The 16,527-nt window shown below is 57.2% G+C and overlaps 1 protein-coding gene across 1 annotated transcript in view; it reads left to right on the top strand.

Annotated features, from left to right (window-relative positions):
• ZFHX2 (zinc finger homeobox 2) overlaps window positions 1–16,127 on the top strand; it is a 31,124-nt gene extending 14,997 nt beyond the window's left edge. The window contains exons 2-10 of the mRNA XM_049768581.1: window positions 2,634–4,672; window positions 4,965–5,482; window positions 6,045–6,282; window positions 7,561–7,635; window positions 7,992–8,050; window positions 9,741–9,941; window positions 10,167–10,293; window positions 10,408–13,893; window positions 14,112–16,127. Coding sequence (XP_049624538.1) covers window positions 2,683–4,672; window positions 4,965–5,482; window positions 6,045–6,282; window positions 7,561–7,635; window positions 7,992–8,050; window positions 9,741–9,941; window positions 10,167–10,293; window positions 10,408–13,893; window positions 14,112–15,079 — 7,662 coding nt within the window. The 5' untranslated portion in view covers window positions 2,634–2,682 and the 3' untranslated portion in view covers window positions 15,080–16,127. The remainder of the gene's footprint in view (window positions 1–2,633; window positions 4,673–4,964; window positions 5,483–6,044; window positions 6,283–7,560; window positions 7,636–7,991; window positions 8,051–9,740; window positions 9,942–10,166; window positions 10,294–10,407; window positions 13,894–14,111) is intronic.
• The last annotated feature ends 400 nt before the right edge of the window (window positions 16,128–16,527 follow it).

Raw genomic sequence — 16,527 nt, forward strand, 5'->3', positions numbered from 1 at the left:
ATCCATTCTTCTCCCTGGTCGCCTCAAGTAAAATAAGAGGGTTGTGAAATAGTTGCTATGAAGGAAGCATTTAACGCAGTGCCAGGATATTATGCTCTTTATTTTAATTTTTGTTTTGTCTTGTTTTGTTTTTGGGGGCCACACCCGGTGGCATGCAGGGGTCATTCCTGGCTCTCTGCTCAGAAATCGCTCCTTGCAGGCACGGGGGACCATATGGGATGCCAAGATTTGAACCATTGTCAGTCCTGAGGCGGCCTGCTTGCAAGGCAAACGCCCTACCGCTGTGCTATCTTTCCGGCCCCTCTTATTATTTTTTTAATCTTTTTAAGGAGAAGACAGCTAGTCACATGTGAGCTATTATCTTTATGATGCAGGGGTGTAACCAGAGATGGATCTGGGGGTTCAGAGGGCTTCAGAGTGCTCACAAGCCAATGAACTTCTATAGGTTTATCTCTGGTTATAAGACCTGGCCCGGGCCCGGAGAGATAGCACAGCGGTGTTTGCCTTGCAAGCAGCCGATCCAGGACCAAAGGTGGTTGGTTCGAATCCCGGTGTCCCATATGGTCCCCTGAGCCTGCCAGGAGCTATTTCTGAGCAGACAGCCAGGAGTAACCCCTGAGCACCGCCGGGTGTGACCCAAAAAACAAAAAACAAAAAAAAAAAAAATAAAAGAAGACCTGGCCCGGAGAGATAGCACAGCGGCGTTTGCCTTGCAAGCAGCCGATCCAGGACCAAAGGTGGTTGGTTCGAATCCCGGTGTCCCATATGGTCCCCCGTGCCTGCCAGGAGCTATTTCTGAGCAGACAGCCAGGAGTAACCCCTGAGCACCGCCGGGTGTGACCCCCCCAAAAAAAAATTAAATAAAAAAGAAGATCTGGATTTAGGGAAATAAATTTGTCTTCAGTTTTGGGCAGCTTGAGGCTCTTTCCTGAGTTCATTCATTCAGCAGCCATGTATTGCTATGTGGGAGACGACTTTCTCAGCTTTAATGATAAAGCAATAAATAAAGTGGGGTTCGTGCTCTGGTGGAACTTACCTTCTAGAAGGGAGAAATTTTAAAAAAAAATGGCAACTTTGAAATATCTCTGGAGAAAGTAACCTTGAGATTATTTTGACTTCTGTAGAGAAGGAAGGAATAGCCAGTCTGGGGAAACATTCCTGGCAGACAGCGCTGGCCAGGCCTTCAGGAGTAGGGGGAAGGGAGGAAGGAAGGAGAGACGGAGAGACAGACAGACAGACAGACAGACAGACAGACAGACAGACAAGCATCCTATGGCCCAGGCCTTAGGTGGGAATGGAGGGAGGTAGATGTGAGGTGAGTGTCATGGTGGCACCAGCAGCAGAACAGAACAGCCCCTATGAAGATCAAGGGAGGGACAATGGGTTTTAATCACTGTGTGATGGTAAATTATTGATGAGTTTAAACAGAATGTAGTACAACTTTTTTATTTTATCTTTTATTTGGGGACTTTGGGGTCATACCTGGTGTGCTCATAACTTACCCTTGGCTCTGTGTTCGTCAACTAGTAATTTGAAGCTGGTGATATGTACGGATTGTGCTTAGGCCAGAGTTTTCTACATGTCACATCTACCTTCTTCCTCTCTTTCATTTTTGGTTGTTTTTTTTTTTGTTTGTTTGTTTATTTGCTTTGTTTTTGTTTTATTTTTGATTTTTGGGTCAAACCCAGCAACACTCAGGGGTTACTCCTGGCTCTACACTAAGAAATCGCTCCTGGCAGGCTCAGGGGACCATATGGGTTGCTAGGATTCAAATCACCATCCTTCTGCATGCAAAGCAAACGCCTTACCTCCATGCTATCTCTCTGGCTCCCATTTTTGGTGTTTTTTTTTTTTTTTTTTTTTTTTTTTTTTTTTTGAGAAGCCACACCTGGCCATCCATGCTCAGGCCTTAGTCCTGACTCTGCTCAGGGATCACTCCTCGTGGGCTCAGTGGACCATATATGTTGCTGGGGAGCTAAATGGGTTGGCCACATGTAAGGCAAGTTCCCTACCCACTGTACTATCTCTCCATCCCCATATTTGTGAGTTATTTGTGAACCAGAAAAGACTGTCCTAACTGCTGGGCAAATGGCAACCTGGAAGGGGAGGCCCAGGAGGGCTCCAGAAACCTCCAAAAATGAGATGTCAGAGTCCTGAGGCCAGAAGAAAGAAGAAGGCTAGGCTGTGGCTCCAGTGAGCACTTGGCTGTGGTCTAGAGTTGGATCCTGAGCAGTCAGGCTGATACCACTTTTTTAATGTATAGTTTTGATTTTGGTCCACACTCTGTGGTGCACAAAGGTTACTTCTTGGCTCTGTACTCAGGGATCATTCCTGGTAGTACTCAGAGGAGTCATAGTGGGTTCCAGGAATGGAATCTGGGTCAGCCACATGCAAGACAAACACCCTACCTGCTGTACTATTGCTCTAGCCCTGGTACCACTTTTTGAGAGGGAAGATGGGGAGGAACAAATTTCCCCAGAGGAAACAGTGCTAACTGGGGCCATGTCTGGTTTGACATCTGTGGGACACTAGGGCTTTGACAACTTGGAGACTTTTGCTGGGTCAGGGCTGGGAGACTACCAGGTGGCATCTCCCCGTTCTTCTCAGCCTTTCTCTCCGTGTCTCCTCTGCAGGGTTCTGGCTGTCACGCTGAAATGAACCGCCAGCTCTCTTCCGTCTACCATGGCCACCCTTAACTCATCCTCTACTGCCACCACCATCACCCCCTCCCCTGGGCACCATGCCCCGACCCCGCCTCCGGACACCTCCTCTCCCAGCACCCCATATGACCCTGTCACCAAAGATGCCCCTGACATCCCTGCTGCCTCTGAGAGCATGAGGCCCTCAGAGCCAGGGGGATGGCCCCTGGAGTCGGGCTGTGGCCTCATCCCACCAAAGGATCTGGGGGTGCCAGAGGACAAGGAGCAGGAGGAGGGGGATGCAGGCCTCGCTCCCATGGACCTGAGCAACCATTTACTCTTCACCACCACCGGCGAGGCCTGCCTCGTGGCCCAGCTGCCTCTTCCAGGCAGCTGCCACCTCCTGTTACCAAAGGGCTTTCCCCGGGGGGAGGTGGGCAGTAAGGAAGAGCCCAACCCACCTCTCCTTGCCCACCTGCCCCACGCCCCCCTCACTGCCCTTCATATCCAACATGGCTTTGACCCAATGCAAGGCTTTATTAGCTCTTCTGACCAAATTCTGTCCCAGGATACCTCAGCGCCATCTCCGGCCGCCTGTGAGGGAAGGGATGGAGCCTTCTGGAGCTACCAGCTGGTTCCCAGCCCACCCGGAGATCCCAAAGACGGCCCCATAGGGCGCAGCGAGGGGGACCACAGGGTGCTCTTCTGGCTCTGCCTCCTCTGCCGCTTGGGGTTCAGCAGGCCCCAGGCCTTTGTGGGTCACATGCAGTCTCATGGGGTGCAACTGAGCTCTGCTCAGCATCAGAGCCTGCTGGGCCACCCAGCTGTGCTCCAGGATGGAGGCAAGGGCTGCAGGGCCCTGCTAAACTTTCTGGAACCAAAATCACCTGCTCAGCCTGCTTTCAATGTGCCCCTCGAGGGTGGCGACACAGCAAAGAGGCCAGAGGAGGTGAATGTAGCTCAGAGCCAGGACGGTGGCCCCGAGGCCAATGCCCAGGCCCTTGGCCTGCCCAGGGAAGAAGTCCTGGCTCTCAGTCCTCCTTCCCCAGCCCCCACCCCCTGGAACCCCAGCCCCCCCCAAGCCAAAGAATCACCAATGGCAACAGGTGAGGCAGGGCCAGATTGGATCCCCGAGGGGCAAGACGAGGAGGGAGGGCTCTGCCCCCCGCTCAACCAAAGCTCACCCACCTCCAAGGAGGGGGGAACCCTCCCGGAAGACCTTGGTGACCCACCCCCGTCCTACCGCCTCACCGACGACTATGCCCCCGCCCCGGCCACCTTCCAGGGTCTCAGTCTGTCCAGCCACATGTCCCTGCTGCACTCCCGCAACTCCTGCAAGACTCTCAAGTGTCCCAAGTGCAACTGGCACTACAAGTACCAGCAGACCCTGGACGTGCACATGCGGGAGAAGCACCCCGAGAGCAACAGCCACTGCAGCTACTGCAGCGCGGGAGGTGCTCACCCTCGCCTGGCCCGCGGTGAGAGCTACAACTGCGGCTACAAGCCCTACCGCTGCGATGTGTGCAACTACTCCACCACCACCAAGGGCAACCTCAGCATCCACATGCAGTCTGACAAGCACCTGGCCAACCTACAGGGCTTCCAGGCAGGCCCTGGTGGCCAGGGCAGCCCTCCAGAAGCTAGCCTACCACCTGCTGCTGCCGTCGACAAGGAGCCCAAGGCCAAATCTTCTTGGCAGTGCAAGGTGTGCAGTTATGAGACCAACATCTCCCGCAACCTCCGCATCCACATGACCTCCGAGAAGCACATGCAGAATGTACTCCTGCTGCACCAGGGGCTGCCCCTTGGGCTACCACCAGGGCTGGTGGGGCCTGGGCCCCCACCCCCTGCGGGGACAGCCCCCACCACTCCCCCCGACCTCTTCCAGTACTTCGGACCACAGGCTCTGGGGCCACCTCAGGCCCCCATGCCTGGTCCTGGGCTGAGGCCAGACAAGCCCCTGGAAGCCCAGCTACTCCTCAATGGCTTCCACCACCTGGGAGGTCCTGCGCGGAAGTTCTCCACGCCACCGGGTAAGTGTCCTGGGTTCTGGCCACACCTCTGGTTATCTGTGTTCTCTTTGTGCTCGTCCTTATCCCCACTCCCCATACCACTGCCAGGCAATCCACCCTGCCCCTTCCTAAGGTCACTTGTCTCTGTTTTGGTTTGGCTTCTGAGGCATACCTAGCTGATGCTCAGAGTTTACTCCTGGCTCTGTATGTAGGGATCACTCCTGGTACGGCTTAAGAACCATATAGGGCGTTGGAGATCAAGCCTGGCAGCATGTAAGACAAGTGCCCCCACTCATCTTTCTCTGTCCTCCAGCCCCTGGCAGCCTCTCCCCAGACACCCATCTGCCTCCAAGCCAGCTCCTGGGCTCCCTGGCTGAAGGCCTGCCCACCTCACCACCCCCGGAGGATGCTGGTGCCCTGAAGGTGTTCCGGTGCCTGGTGTGCCAGGCCTTCAGCACAGACAGCCTGGAGCTGCTGCTATACCACTGCAGCATGGGCCGCAGCCTGCCCGAGGCCGAGTGGAAAGAAGTAACTGGAGACACACACCGTTGTAAGCTCTGCTGCTATGGCACCCAGCTCAAGGCCAACTTCCAGCTGCACCTCAAAACCGACAAACATGCCCAGAAGTACCAGCTGGCAGCCCACCTGAGGGAAGGGGGCGGGGCTGTGGGTACCCCTGTGCCTGCGCCCCTGGGAGATGGGGCTCCATATGGGTCCATCCCACCCCTGCACCTGCGCTGCAACATCTGTGACTTTGAGTCCAATAGCAAGGAGAAGATGCAGTTGCACGCCCGTGGGGCGGCCCATGAGGAGAACAGCCAGGTGTACAAGGTAAGGGGGCAGGAGTGTCAGGAGAGTGGGAGTAGATGTACTAGGTGAGCGGGACAGGTGTACCACGTGGGGGCAGCTCCAGGTAAGAGGGGACAGGTATACCAGTGAAGGGGCTGGTTACCAGGTAAGGGTGGCAGGTGTGTAGTTGAGGCAAGTAGGTCTATCACGTGAAGGGGCAGGACAGGGAGGGGTGGGCTGGGATAAGAGGGGGCGCTCCTGGTGACCGTGTTGGAGAAACAAGTAAGGTGAGAAGACAGGGTGACCCACTCTGGGAGTCAGATGTGAGGGAACTCTGGACAAACTAAATCCAGTGCTTTATTCAGCTTTTTTGTATGTGTGGCTGGAGGGAGTGGGTCTCATCACCGAACGTTTGAGAGGATAGGGCCAGACTCTGTTCCCATGCTCAAGAGTTCGGGGGGCGGGGAGCAAAAGTTAAACCACTCAGGCAGGAAGCGGGGACTTCAAAAGGGTGGAAGGGATTGGTGGAGGCAGGCCCCTAGAAGGTGTGGGATCAGGAGGCAACCCTCCCTTCTGGACCTGAGCTGCCATTTTCTGCTTCCAGTTTCTGCTGGAGCTGGAGGGGGCGGCAGCTGAGCCTGGGCTCTTCCGTTGCATGCTGTGCGCCTGGGAGGCACCTTCCCGCCTGGCTGTGCTGCACCACCTGCGTGCCCCTGCACACCGCGACGCCCAGGCCCAGCGGCGGCTACATTTGCTTCAGAATGGCCCAGCTGCAGCCGAGGATGGGCTCTCCAGCCTGCACAGCATCCTGAGCTTCAGCCACGGGCAGCTGCCAACTCCTGGTGAGCAAGTGCTGGGCACAGGAGGGCAAAGCAGGGAGAGCGGCAGATGGGGCCAAGAGGGACCTTCAGGAAGGTGCACTCAGATTGGTGCAACCACAGCCACGGAAAGAAGCAGTGGGGCTTGGAAGACTGTGTGGGTGCCTGTTGTGAGCAGGGTTGAAAACGGCAGTGAGCTGAGTGCCGGGCAAGAACAGGAAGGCGGTTAAGAGTCACCAGTGGCTCAGCTGCCGGAGCAGCTCAGGAAGGAGAGAGGTAGAAAACAAAAAAGAAAGCGCCAATCGCCTGTCCTCCGGGCTGGAATACACTGGTAGAGAGGAGTTACGCATGGCTAGAGCACAGCCTAATGAGCACCCCAGCCTCTTCCTGTCTCCTTAAAGGTCTTCAGTGGGAGTGCTGAGTTTGGGGTGCCTCTCAAGGTAGCTCAGGTTGTACAGCAGACCTGAAACAGCCCCTGGGCACTGCCGGTCTGGTAGGTGCAGGAGGCAGCATCCGGACAGATGAGTCATAGGAGGGCACAGGGACCCAGGCTTGGCAGGGGCCAGCATTGGGCAAGGGTGAGGGCAAGGGAGCCAGCACCAGGAACAGGCAGCATTGACTGGTGCTAATTGAATTGCCAATATGCCGGCTGCAGTTAAGTGCCGGAGGGGCCCAGATCAATAGCTAACGATCCCAGCGTAGGGCTGAATGGAGTTAAGGAACTTTAACACTTTAATTAGGCTGCCACCGAAAATAAATTCCAACACATCTGTCACTTCTTACTTGAGTGGTAATCTCCTCTCCCAGCCAGGCCTGCAGCCTTCCCGCACCCCACCCAGCTTCCACTTAGCCTCCTCAGTGCCCCTTCCTCTGCCCCTTCATCTCTCTGGGGCATCCTGCTTCTTAGGTTAGTGAAGAGGGAAGCCCCCCACTCCACTTGGTGAAATTTCTGCTCCCTACTGATGACTTGTCCTCCTCCCTTTTATTATGGTGTCGGAGACCAAAGCCAGGCCCTCACACACACAGGTCCTGTGTCCAGCCAAGCCACATCCCCTGTTGTCCTTGTCATATTCCTGTTATATGGTACTGGGGACGGAACTTGGGGTTTCATGCATGCCAGGAAATTTTTACCATGGAGCCACATGGCAGAGGTCTGGACTCAGCTTTCAGTGGGAGTAAGAGCTTCCTTGCTCTGCATCAGTCTTCTACAGAGTCTTTTGTTCTTTTTGCCTATTGAGTCATTCCTCTGCATTCTCCACCCCACTGCTTTCCCACTGTCAGCTGATTCCCCCTCCTCTACAGGGAAGGTTCCTGTGACTCCCTTAGCAGAGCCCCCCAACCCTGAGAAAAACACCCAGAACAAGACTGAACCATCGGGTAAGTAACTTGTCGTGCCTTCCATCCCTTGCCCTGATACCTTCATTCACTCTCACCCCCCAGTACTGGCCCTTTCTGAAATGTCAAAGGGACTTCCTGGACTGCAAGAGCCAAACTAATAGGGAAAGGGCACATGGGAAATGGACCGGGGCCACAGGTTAGGTGCTCTGAGTGAGCTCTAAGCCTGGCCACCAGACTGCTGAGTCAGCCCTGGCTGATCCCCGCCTGCACTTGAGGCCCAAATTGGGCGTCCTTGGCTCCCTGTCCGTACTCTAGGGCCCAACCCAGCTAACTGGTGGCTGCAAACATTTGAAAGGCAGGCTGGCCCCACTGACATGTTCTTTTTTCCTCTTCAGCTCCTGAAGACTTGGAGGAGAAGGCCGGGCCTCTAGGAGACAATGCCAGCCAAACCACGGTCAGAACTGAGGGCTGGGAATAACCTTGGGGGAGGGTCTGGTTTACTTTTCTCTACTTTGATGCTCTGAAGGTTGACATTCTAGTCAGGGAGCCTTCTAGAAACCTCAGGCTGCAGCTCCACCTGGCTTGCTGTGTTCTATGCCCTGTCAGAAGCCGCTGGACCAGGCCCAACCTCAGATCCCTGCAGCAGAGCTGGGCCCCATGCCCCACAAGCCAGGGGAGCAGGGGTCTGAGGGAACAAGGAAAGCAGCCAAAAGTTGGGCCCCCACCCTTGTTCCTCTTAGGAGCTCAGATCTGCTTAGCCTTGGATGTCTGGTTCCTCTAGCACGCCCTGAGCCTGATCTACCTGCCCTGCACCTTCTTCCTGAGGTCTTCCTCCCTGGCGACTCACTCAGAAATTATGACAGGCCCTGCTGTTCTTTACAGTGCTGGGATTCAGGCCTCTGACTGACCTAGGCAGGACCTGGAGATGTGGACCTGGTGCCATCGGGGGTCAGATCTGAGCAGGAGTCTCAATCTCTTGTACTGAGGGGCTTTCACGCCTCACACCTCACCGAACTGGCCCCAAAGCCACCATGCTCAGTGCCAGGAGTGACCGGTGACTTCCACCCTGCTGCCCAACTCCTGCACTCTCCCTACCTAGACCTCTCCAAAACTGCCTTCCACATTCCTGTTATCTTGTGTATACAAAGGCATTAGGGGCAGGATGTCAGTGCCTCCTATTGACATGGCCTTCACAATGCCCTAGGTGATGTTTTCTTTTTTTTTTTTTATTCCAATTTTAGTTTTTTTGGGTCACGTGGCAATACTCAGGTTTCAGGCCTTACCTCTGGTGGTGCTTGGGGGACCATATGGGATGCTGGAAACCAAACCCAGGTCAATTGCATGCAAGGCAAAAGCCCACTGCGCTATCATTCTGGTCCCATGGAGTTTTCTTTTTTTCCAAATTTGTTTTTAAATTGTTGTTTGTTTGTTTGTTTGTTTGTTTTGGGGCCAACCTAGCATTGCTCAGGGTTTATTCCTGGTTCTGCACTTAGAAATTGCTCCTGGCAAGCTTGGCAGACCATATGGTATGCTGGGTATCGAACCCAGGTCAGTTCCGGGTTGGCCACTTGCAAGGCCAACTACTGCTATGCTTCAGCCCCTGGAGTTTTCTTTTCTTAACCTGCCCTGCCTGCCTGTGTCTTTTCTTTCCCAAGAGGACAGCTGCCCTTCCCTGCAGTATCCCTGCTGATGCCTCTGCAGGTCCCTACCCTGAATACAGCCTCCCTACTGCCCCATCAGCTATCTCAGCAATTTTCACTGCTCCTCTTATTGGGGGCTGGGAGGCTTCTACCCTTCAGATAAACAAATCAAAATCTCCCCCAGTGGACCAGTCAAGCTGGTCATTTTGGAGGACTGGGGATGAGGTTACTCCAGGAGAACCCACTTGGTGCTGCAGGCTAAAAGCAACTTGGGGCTTAGGCAGCGAACACACAGGGGGAGCAGCAGGTGGTGCCTGCCTCAGCTTTGGTCCTGGGAATATGAGGAACAGAAACCAGCTTTTCTCCCTGGAGTGGGTATCTACCTGTCAGGACTTCTACCCCCCAAAACTGGGCAAGAGGATGTAGAGGATGGGTGCGTGTTATGCCAGTATGACAGTCCTCAGCTCCAAATGCCTCATTCGTTGTCCCTGTGTGTGCCCCCAGGTGTACTGCTGTCCCTATTGTAGCTTCCTGAGCCCAGAGTGTGAGCAGGTGAGAGCTCATGCCCTCTCCCAGCATGCAGTACAGCCTAAGTACAGATGCCCACTGTGCCAGGAGCAGCTGGTGGGCCGGCCCGCCCTGCACTTCCACCTTAGCCATCTGCACAATGTGGTGCCCGAGTGCGTGGAGAAGCTGCTGATAGTGGTGAGTGTAGCTGCATGCCTGTCACGCATGGTCAGGGGCGCTGGTGTGGGAGGCAGGAGGAGGGTGGACAGTGGATGAAAGTGAAGGAGGGACATGCTGGTGCGTAGCTGCTCTCCCAAAGGCCTGCACATTTTCTTCATGGCTGCTAAGTGGGGGCCGGGCCCAGAGCTAGAGTGCGATGTGGCAGGGCAGAGAAGAATCATAACTGGGTTTCTTCTGTGCCAGGCCACAACTGTAGAGATGACCTTTTCAACTAAAGTCCTGCCAGCGCCCAGTACAAGTGCTCAGGCAGAGAATCCAGAACCCCCAATTCCTGGACTGGAACCCGGGCCCAGCAGAGACCAGGCCACAGGTGAGGAGGGGCCAGGAAAACCCACACAATTCCCCACTCGGCAGCCTGGAGTTCTTGGGTGGGCATCTAGTGCAGCCTGTTTATCTTCTCACTGACCCCCATTCTGTCCCCTAGAAGACCCTCACCTCACCCCAGAGGCCAGTCCTCGGGCTCTTCCTGAGCCTCCCCAACCAGCAGCAGAGGCCTCAGACAAGCCCTCGGGGAGCCCTGAGCAACCCCCTTCTCCAGCCCCCTCTCCGGCACCTCAACCCGATATCCCAGCTGAGGAAACAGCCCCAGGACTGCCCACAACTGAGGAGGAAGATGGGCCCATTGGGGAGTCCCGCCCTGCAGAGCCTGTGCCCACAGACACCCGCCACCCCTTGACCTATCGGAAAACCACCAACTTTGCCCTGGACAAGTTCCTGGATCCCGCGCGGCCCTACAAGTGCACGATATGCAAGGAGTCCTTCACACAGAAAAACATCCTGCTGGTACACTACAACTCTGTCTCCCATCTGCACAAGATGAAGAAGGCAGCCGTGGACCCGGCTGGCCCTGCCCGCGGAGAGGTCACGCCTGCTGCTGCTGCTGCCACAGACAAGCCCTTCAAATGCACGGTCTGCCGTGTGTCCTACAACCAGAGCTCCACCCTGGAAATCCACATGCGCTCTGTGTTGCACCAGACCCGTTCCCGGGGGACCAGGCCTGACCCCAAAGCCGATGGGCTGGAGCGTGGCCTAGAAGACGCCAAGGAAGGAGAGACAGAGGGGGAAGTTTGTCTGGAGAGGAAGGGCCCTGACTCAGGGGGCTTTGTGTCCGGCTTGCCTTTCCTGTCCCCACCTCCCCCTCCCTTGGACCTGCACCGGTTCCCAGCCCCCCTCTTCACTCCACCTGTGTTGCCTCCCTTCCCACTGGTGCCCGAGTCCCTCCTGAAGCTCCAACAGCAGCAGGTGCTCCTGCCCTTCTACCTCCATGACCTCAAGGTGGCGCCCAAACTGGCACTGGCAGGGCCCACACCCCTGCTGTCCCTGCCTGCTGCCACCCCCCCACCGCCGCCCCCAGCCCCAAAGTCTGAGCTGGCTGAGAGGGAGTGGGAGCGGCCCCCCACAACCCAAGAGGGGAACGAGGCAGGGCCCAGCTCCCCCACCAACCCAGCACCCAACGAAGTAGCCCGCACAGCCGCCAAAGCCCTTCTGGAAAACTTTGGGTTTGAGTTGGTGATCCAGTACAATGAAGGGAAGCAGGCCGCACCCCCTCCCCCAACCCCGCCACCCCCAGAGACCCTGAGCAGCAGTGGCAGTGATAAGCTGGCTTGCGGGACATGCGGGAAGCTCTTCTCCAACATGCTTATCCTCAAGACACACGAGGAACACGTGCACCGCCGCTTTCTGCCCTTTGAGGCCTTGAGCCGGTATGCGGCCCAGTTCCGAAAGAGCTATGACAGCCTGTACCCACGCCCTGTTGAGCCCCCCAGGCCCCCTGAGGATGCTCTGGATTCACCCGCTCCCCAAGGGGGCCCACCGTTCCTGGTGGCTGACTGTGAGGTGGGGGGTGCCCGGGCCCCCGAGGAGCACAGTCGAGCTGGACGATGGCCCCCAGAGGAGGAAGAAGGCTCCAGAGGGAATCTTGCCCCACTCCTGCCTGCTGGCCGCCGGTTCTCCAGAACCAAGTTCACAGAATTCCAGACCCAGGCACTCCAGTCCTTCTTTGAGACGAGTGCCTACCCCAAGGACGGAGAGGTGGAGCGCCTCGCCAGTCTTCTGGGCTTAGCCAGCCGGGTGGTGGTCGTGTGGTTCCAGAATGCTCGCCAGAAAGCCCGTAAACAGGCCAGTGAGGGGGGGCCTGTGCCCCCAGGAGGGGGTCCCGGAGGCCCCTCGGGCTGCAGGCGCTGCCATGCCTCCTTTTCCTGTGTCTTCGAGTTGGTGAGGCACCTCAAGAAATGCTATGATGACCAGCCTCCAGAAGAGGAGGAGGAAGAGGCTGATCGAGGGGAAGAGGAGGAAGACGTAGAAGAGGAGGACGCAGATGAGGAGCAGGGCCTAGAGCCCCCACCAGGGCCCGAGCACTCGTCTCCAGAACTTCCTGACAGAGAAGAGCTGAACCAGGTAGAGTCTGCCAAACCAGGTGGCAGAGAGCCTGAAGGCCATGCAGTAACCTCTCCAGCCCCCACGCACACCTGTGACCAGTGCACTACGGCTTTCCCCAGTCAAGACCTCTTAGCTGCTCACCGCCGGCTCCACTTCCTAACAGCCGTGCAGCCCAGTGGGGGCCCCCACCTCTTAGACCTGCCTTTGCTGGTGTTTGGGGAGCGAAACCCCCTGGTGACAGGCGCGCCACCAGTCCTGGGGCCACCCCTCAAACGGAAGCATGAGGATGGCAGCCTGTCCCCCACAGGCAGTGAGGCCGGGGGTGGCGGGGAGGGCGAGCCCCCCAGGGACAAGCGGTTGCGCACCACCATCCTTCCCGAGCAGCTGGAGATCCTTTACCGCTGGTACATGCAGGACTCCAACCCCACACGCAAGATGCTCGACTGCATCTCCGAGGAGGTGGGGCTCAAGAAGCGTGTGGTACAGGTCTGGTTCCAGAACACCAGGGCCCGGGAGCGAAAAGGCCAGTTCCGGGGCACCCCGGGGGCTGTACCCAATCCCCCAGCTAAGCCTCCTGGCACCCCCACCCCAGCCACCGCCCCTTTCCCCAAGTTCAATCTCTTGCTGGGTAAGGTGGAAGACAGCCCTGGGAGGGAAGTCCCGAAGCGGGAAGCACCTGCTTTTCCGTACCCTCCAGTGAGCCCTGCTGCTGTCCCACTGCCCTTCCTGCCACTTGCAAAAGAGGCCAGCGCCCCCACACCAGAGCCTCCCCCACCTCTCCCTCTCCCGCCTGTCCCAGCCCCTAGTGAGGATGAGGGTCCCGATGAACCTTCCAAAGCGTCTCCTGAAAGTGAGGCCTGCAGCCCGTGTGCCGGGGATCTCAGTGATTCATCCGCTTCCAGCCTGGCAGAGCCCGAGTCCCCAGGGGCAGCAGGGACGAGCGGGGCAGTGGGGGGTGGAGGGGCAGTTCCCGATGGCATGGGGCAGCGGCGCTACCGGACCCAGATGAGCAGCCTGCAGTTGAAGATAATGAAGGCCTGCTACGAGGCCTACCGCACGCCTACCATGCAGGAGTGTGAGGTGCTGGGGGAAGAGATCGGACTGCCCAAGAGAGTCATCCAGGTGTGGTTCCAGAATGCCCGGGCCAAGGAGAAGAAGGCCAAGATGCAAGGGGCTGCTGCAGGGGGAGCCACCGGTGGGAGCGAGGGCCCCCCAGGAGCCCAGCGCGCTGACTGTCCCTACTGCGACGTCAAGTACGATTTCTACGTGTCCTGTCGAGGCCACCTCTTCTCCCGCCAGCACCTGGCCAAGCTCAAGGAGGCCGTCCGCGCCCAGCTGAAGAATGAGAGCAAGTGCTACGACTTGGCCCCTGCTCCCGAGGTTCCCCCTGCTCCCAAGGCCCCACCTGCCACAGCGCCTGCTTCTCTGCCGCTGGGGGCTTCTCCAGCTTTGCCTCGTCTGGCCCCCGTTCTCTTGTCGGGTCCAGCTCTGGCCCAGCCTCCACTGGGTAGCTTGGCTCCTTTCAGTTCAGGTGAGTGGGTGTGGAGGGAGGAGCTGCATTTATGAGCTGCCCCCACTAAGGACGGAGGCCACTGCTCCTTTAGGCCTCTTGCTAGCCTCCTCCCGGCCTGCCTTTGCTTCGGGCTCCAGGGTCAAAGGAAGAGGTGCAGGTCCAAGGGGGTGGGGGGAAGGAAAGGGCCTGGGCCTGAAGGTGGCTTAATCTTGCTCCCTCCTTCCATCTCTTCCCAGGCCCGGCAGCCTCCTCAGGCCTCCTCGGCCTTGCCACATCGGTCCTACCCGCTACTACAGTGGTCCAGACTGGCCCAGGTTGCCCCTTACCTCAGAGACCCGTGCCCGACCAGGCCAACCCCCCCACTGCAGGCCCCCCTGACTCTGCCCCGGGCCCTCCCACCGAGCCCTCTGGGGACAAGGGCTCTGGTGAGCGGAAGCCAGTGACAGCCCCCACCAGCTCCTCCACTGAAGCCCTCAAGAACCTCAAGGCATTAAAGGCCACTGTCCCCGCCCTGTTGGGGGGCCAGTTCCTGCCCTTCCCCTTGCCCCCCGCAGGGGGGGCCACCCCCCCAGCTGTCTTTGGCCCCCAGTTACAGGGGGCCTACTTCCAACAGCTCTATGGCATGAAGAAGGGGCTATTCCCCATGAATCCCGTGATACCTCAGACCCTCATCGGACTGCTCCCCAACACTCTGCTGCAGCCTCTCCCCCAGACCCCCGAGCCCACAGCCACCACACCCCCAAAGCCTCCTGAACTGCCCGCGCTGGGGGAGGGGGAGTCTGACGAGCTGCTGCTGGGCAGCACGGGCATCTCCACCGTGGATGTGACCCACCGCTACCTGTGCCGCCAGTGCAAGATGGCATTCGACGGGGAGGCGCCAGCCGCTGCCCACCAGAGATCCTTCTGCTTCTTTGGGCGGGGCTCCGGGGGGGCCATGCCTGCCCCGCTGCGGGTGCCTGTCTGTACCTACCACTGCCTGGCTTGTGAGGTGCTGCTGAGCGGCCGTGAGGCCCTGGCCTCCCACCTGCGCTCTTCGGCCCACAGGCGCAAGGCGGCCCCGCCTCCAGGAGGTCCCCCCATCACTGTCACCAACGCTGCCACAGCCGCCACGGCGGCCGTGGCTTTTGCCAAAGAGGAAGCAAGATTACCTCACACGGACTCCAACCCAAAAACTACTACTACCTCTACACTTCTAGCTTTATAAACAGATAAACCAAGATGTGGGGAGCTGCAGGAGGGGCGGGCTCAGGGCCCCCTCCCTGACTGGAGAGGGTCTTGGGAGTCCAAATCCCTCCTCTCAACCCTCGGCTCTGCCCACTTCACCCTAGCGGGCTTCACACACACCCACCTCCAGCAGCGTCCTGCCACCTCCCCCTTCTGGCCCCAGACTCAGCCTCCTCATGACTCCAGGCCCTAGTGCTCCCCCTGTTCCCCTGCCACCCAGTCAGGGCCACTTTGCCCTGATGCCCAAACTCCTCTTGGTTGCATTTCCCATTACCCCTTTCCCTGAATTCCCAGTCACCCTAGCTCCTACCCACAGACACGCAAACACCTGTTATCCCATGCTATCCACTGACTGAGAAAACACCAAAAAAAAAAAAAAAAGAAAAGAAAGAAAAGAGGAATAAAAAAAAAAAGAAAAACAAGAAAGACAAAGAGGGAAGAAAATAAGCATTGCCACTTCCCTTTCTCCTTCCACGCCCTTGCCCAGAGCACCATGCTGCTCAAACTGTACAAATAACCAAGATGGCGCCCAAGGCGGGGGCCTGGGATGGGCAGGGAGCCCATGGAACTCAAACCAAAATGGAGGTTGACAGGCGGAATTTGCTCCCCACTCTTCCTGAGCCCCCCTCATGTAGGGAGTTCCTGCGGCCTGGACTCTAGGGAAGCCGCCGCCCAGAACTCCCCTGCTGCCAACCCTCATCCTACACCCTGGAAACTGCAGTAACTTATTCGCAAAGGCTTTAAACACAAAGATCCTCTCAGCAGCCGTGGGCCTGCCAGGTGGGGGTCCAGCTCCTGGGACCGGCACTGCCCATCAACGGCAAATCCAAAGTTCTTATAAAAAAAAAAAAAAAAGAAAAAATGTCCAACCCACCTGAAACACACACAACCAAAAATTTTTAAAAAAGCAAACCTCGAGAGCAAGTGAGTGAGGGCGCGTGCACATTCACACAGGAGAGATGGAAAGACCAGAGGAATGAACTAAAGAAAAACAAACTTGGAATAAAAAAACTCACCTGAAAATCTCATCCAACAGTGGTCATTTCCTGTTTGTGTCACTTTCTTCCCTACCTGGACAGCTGCCAGGATCATTCACAGCACATACAGAGCAGGCTACAGAGAAGAGCCTAGGGACTGGGCAAGAAGTAGCTTGGTTCCCTGAATGAGTGCTGACCAGAAAAAGGGCATCCACTCTCAGCCAAGTCAGAAAATTCAAAGTCAGACCTGAGAGATAGTGCAGGGGTTAAGGTGCTTGCCTTGCTTGAGGCAGGCCTCTGTTTAATCCCAGGCTCCCTATATGGTCCGCCAAGTACTATCAGGAGTGATTCCCTGAGCACTACCAGATATGGTCCAAAACTCAACATAAGGAAATTAACAATTAGAGGAGCCTTGTCCCTCCCCATCCAACCTGTCCAGCTTCAGTGAGCA

This window comes from Suncus etruscus, chromosome 2, assembly GCF_024139225.1.
Source record: "Suncus etruscus isolate mSunEtr1 chromosome 2, mSunEtr1.pri.cur, whole genome shotgun sequence".
NCBI classification, from domain to species: Eukaryota; Metazoa; Chordata; class Mammalia; order Eulipotyphla; family Soricidae; genus Suncus; species Suncus etruscus.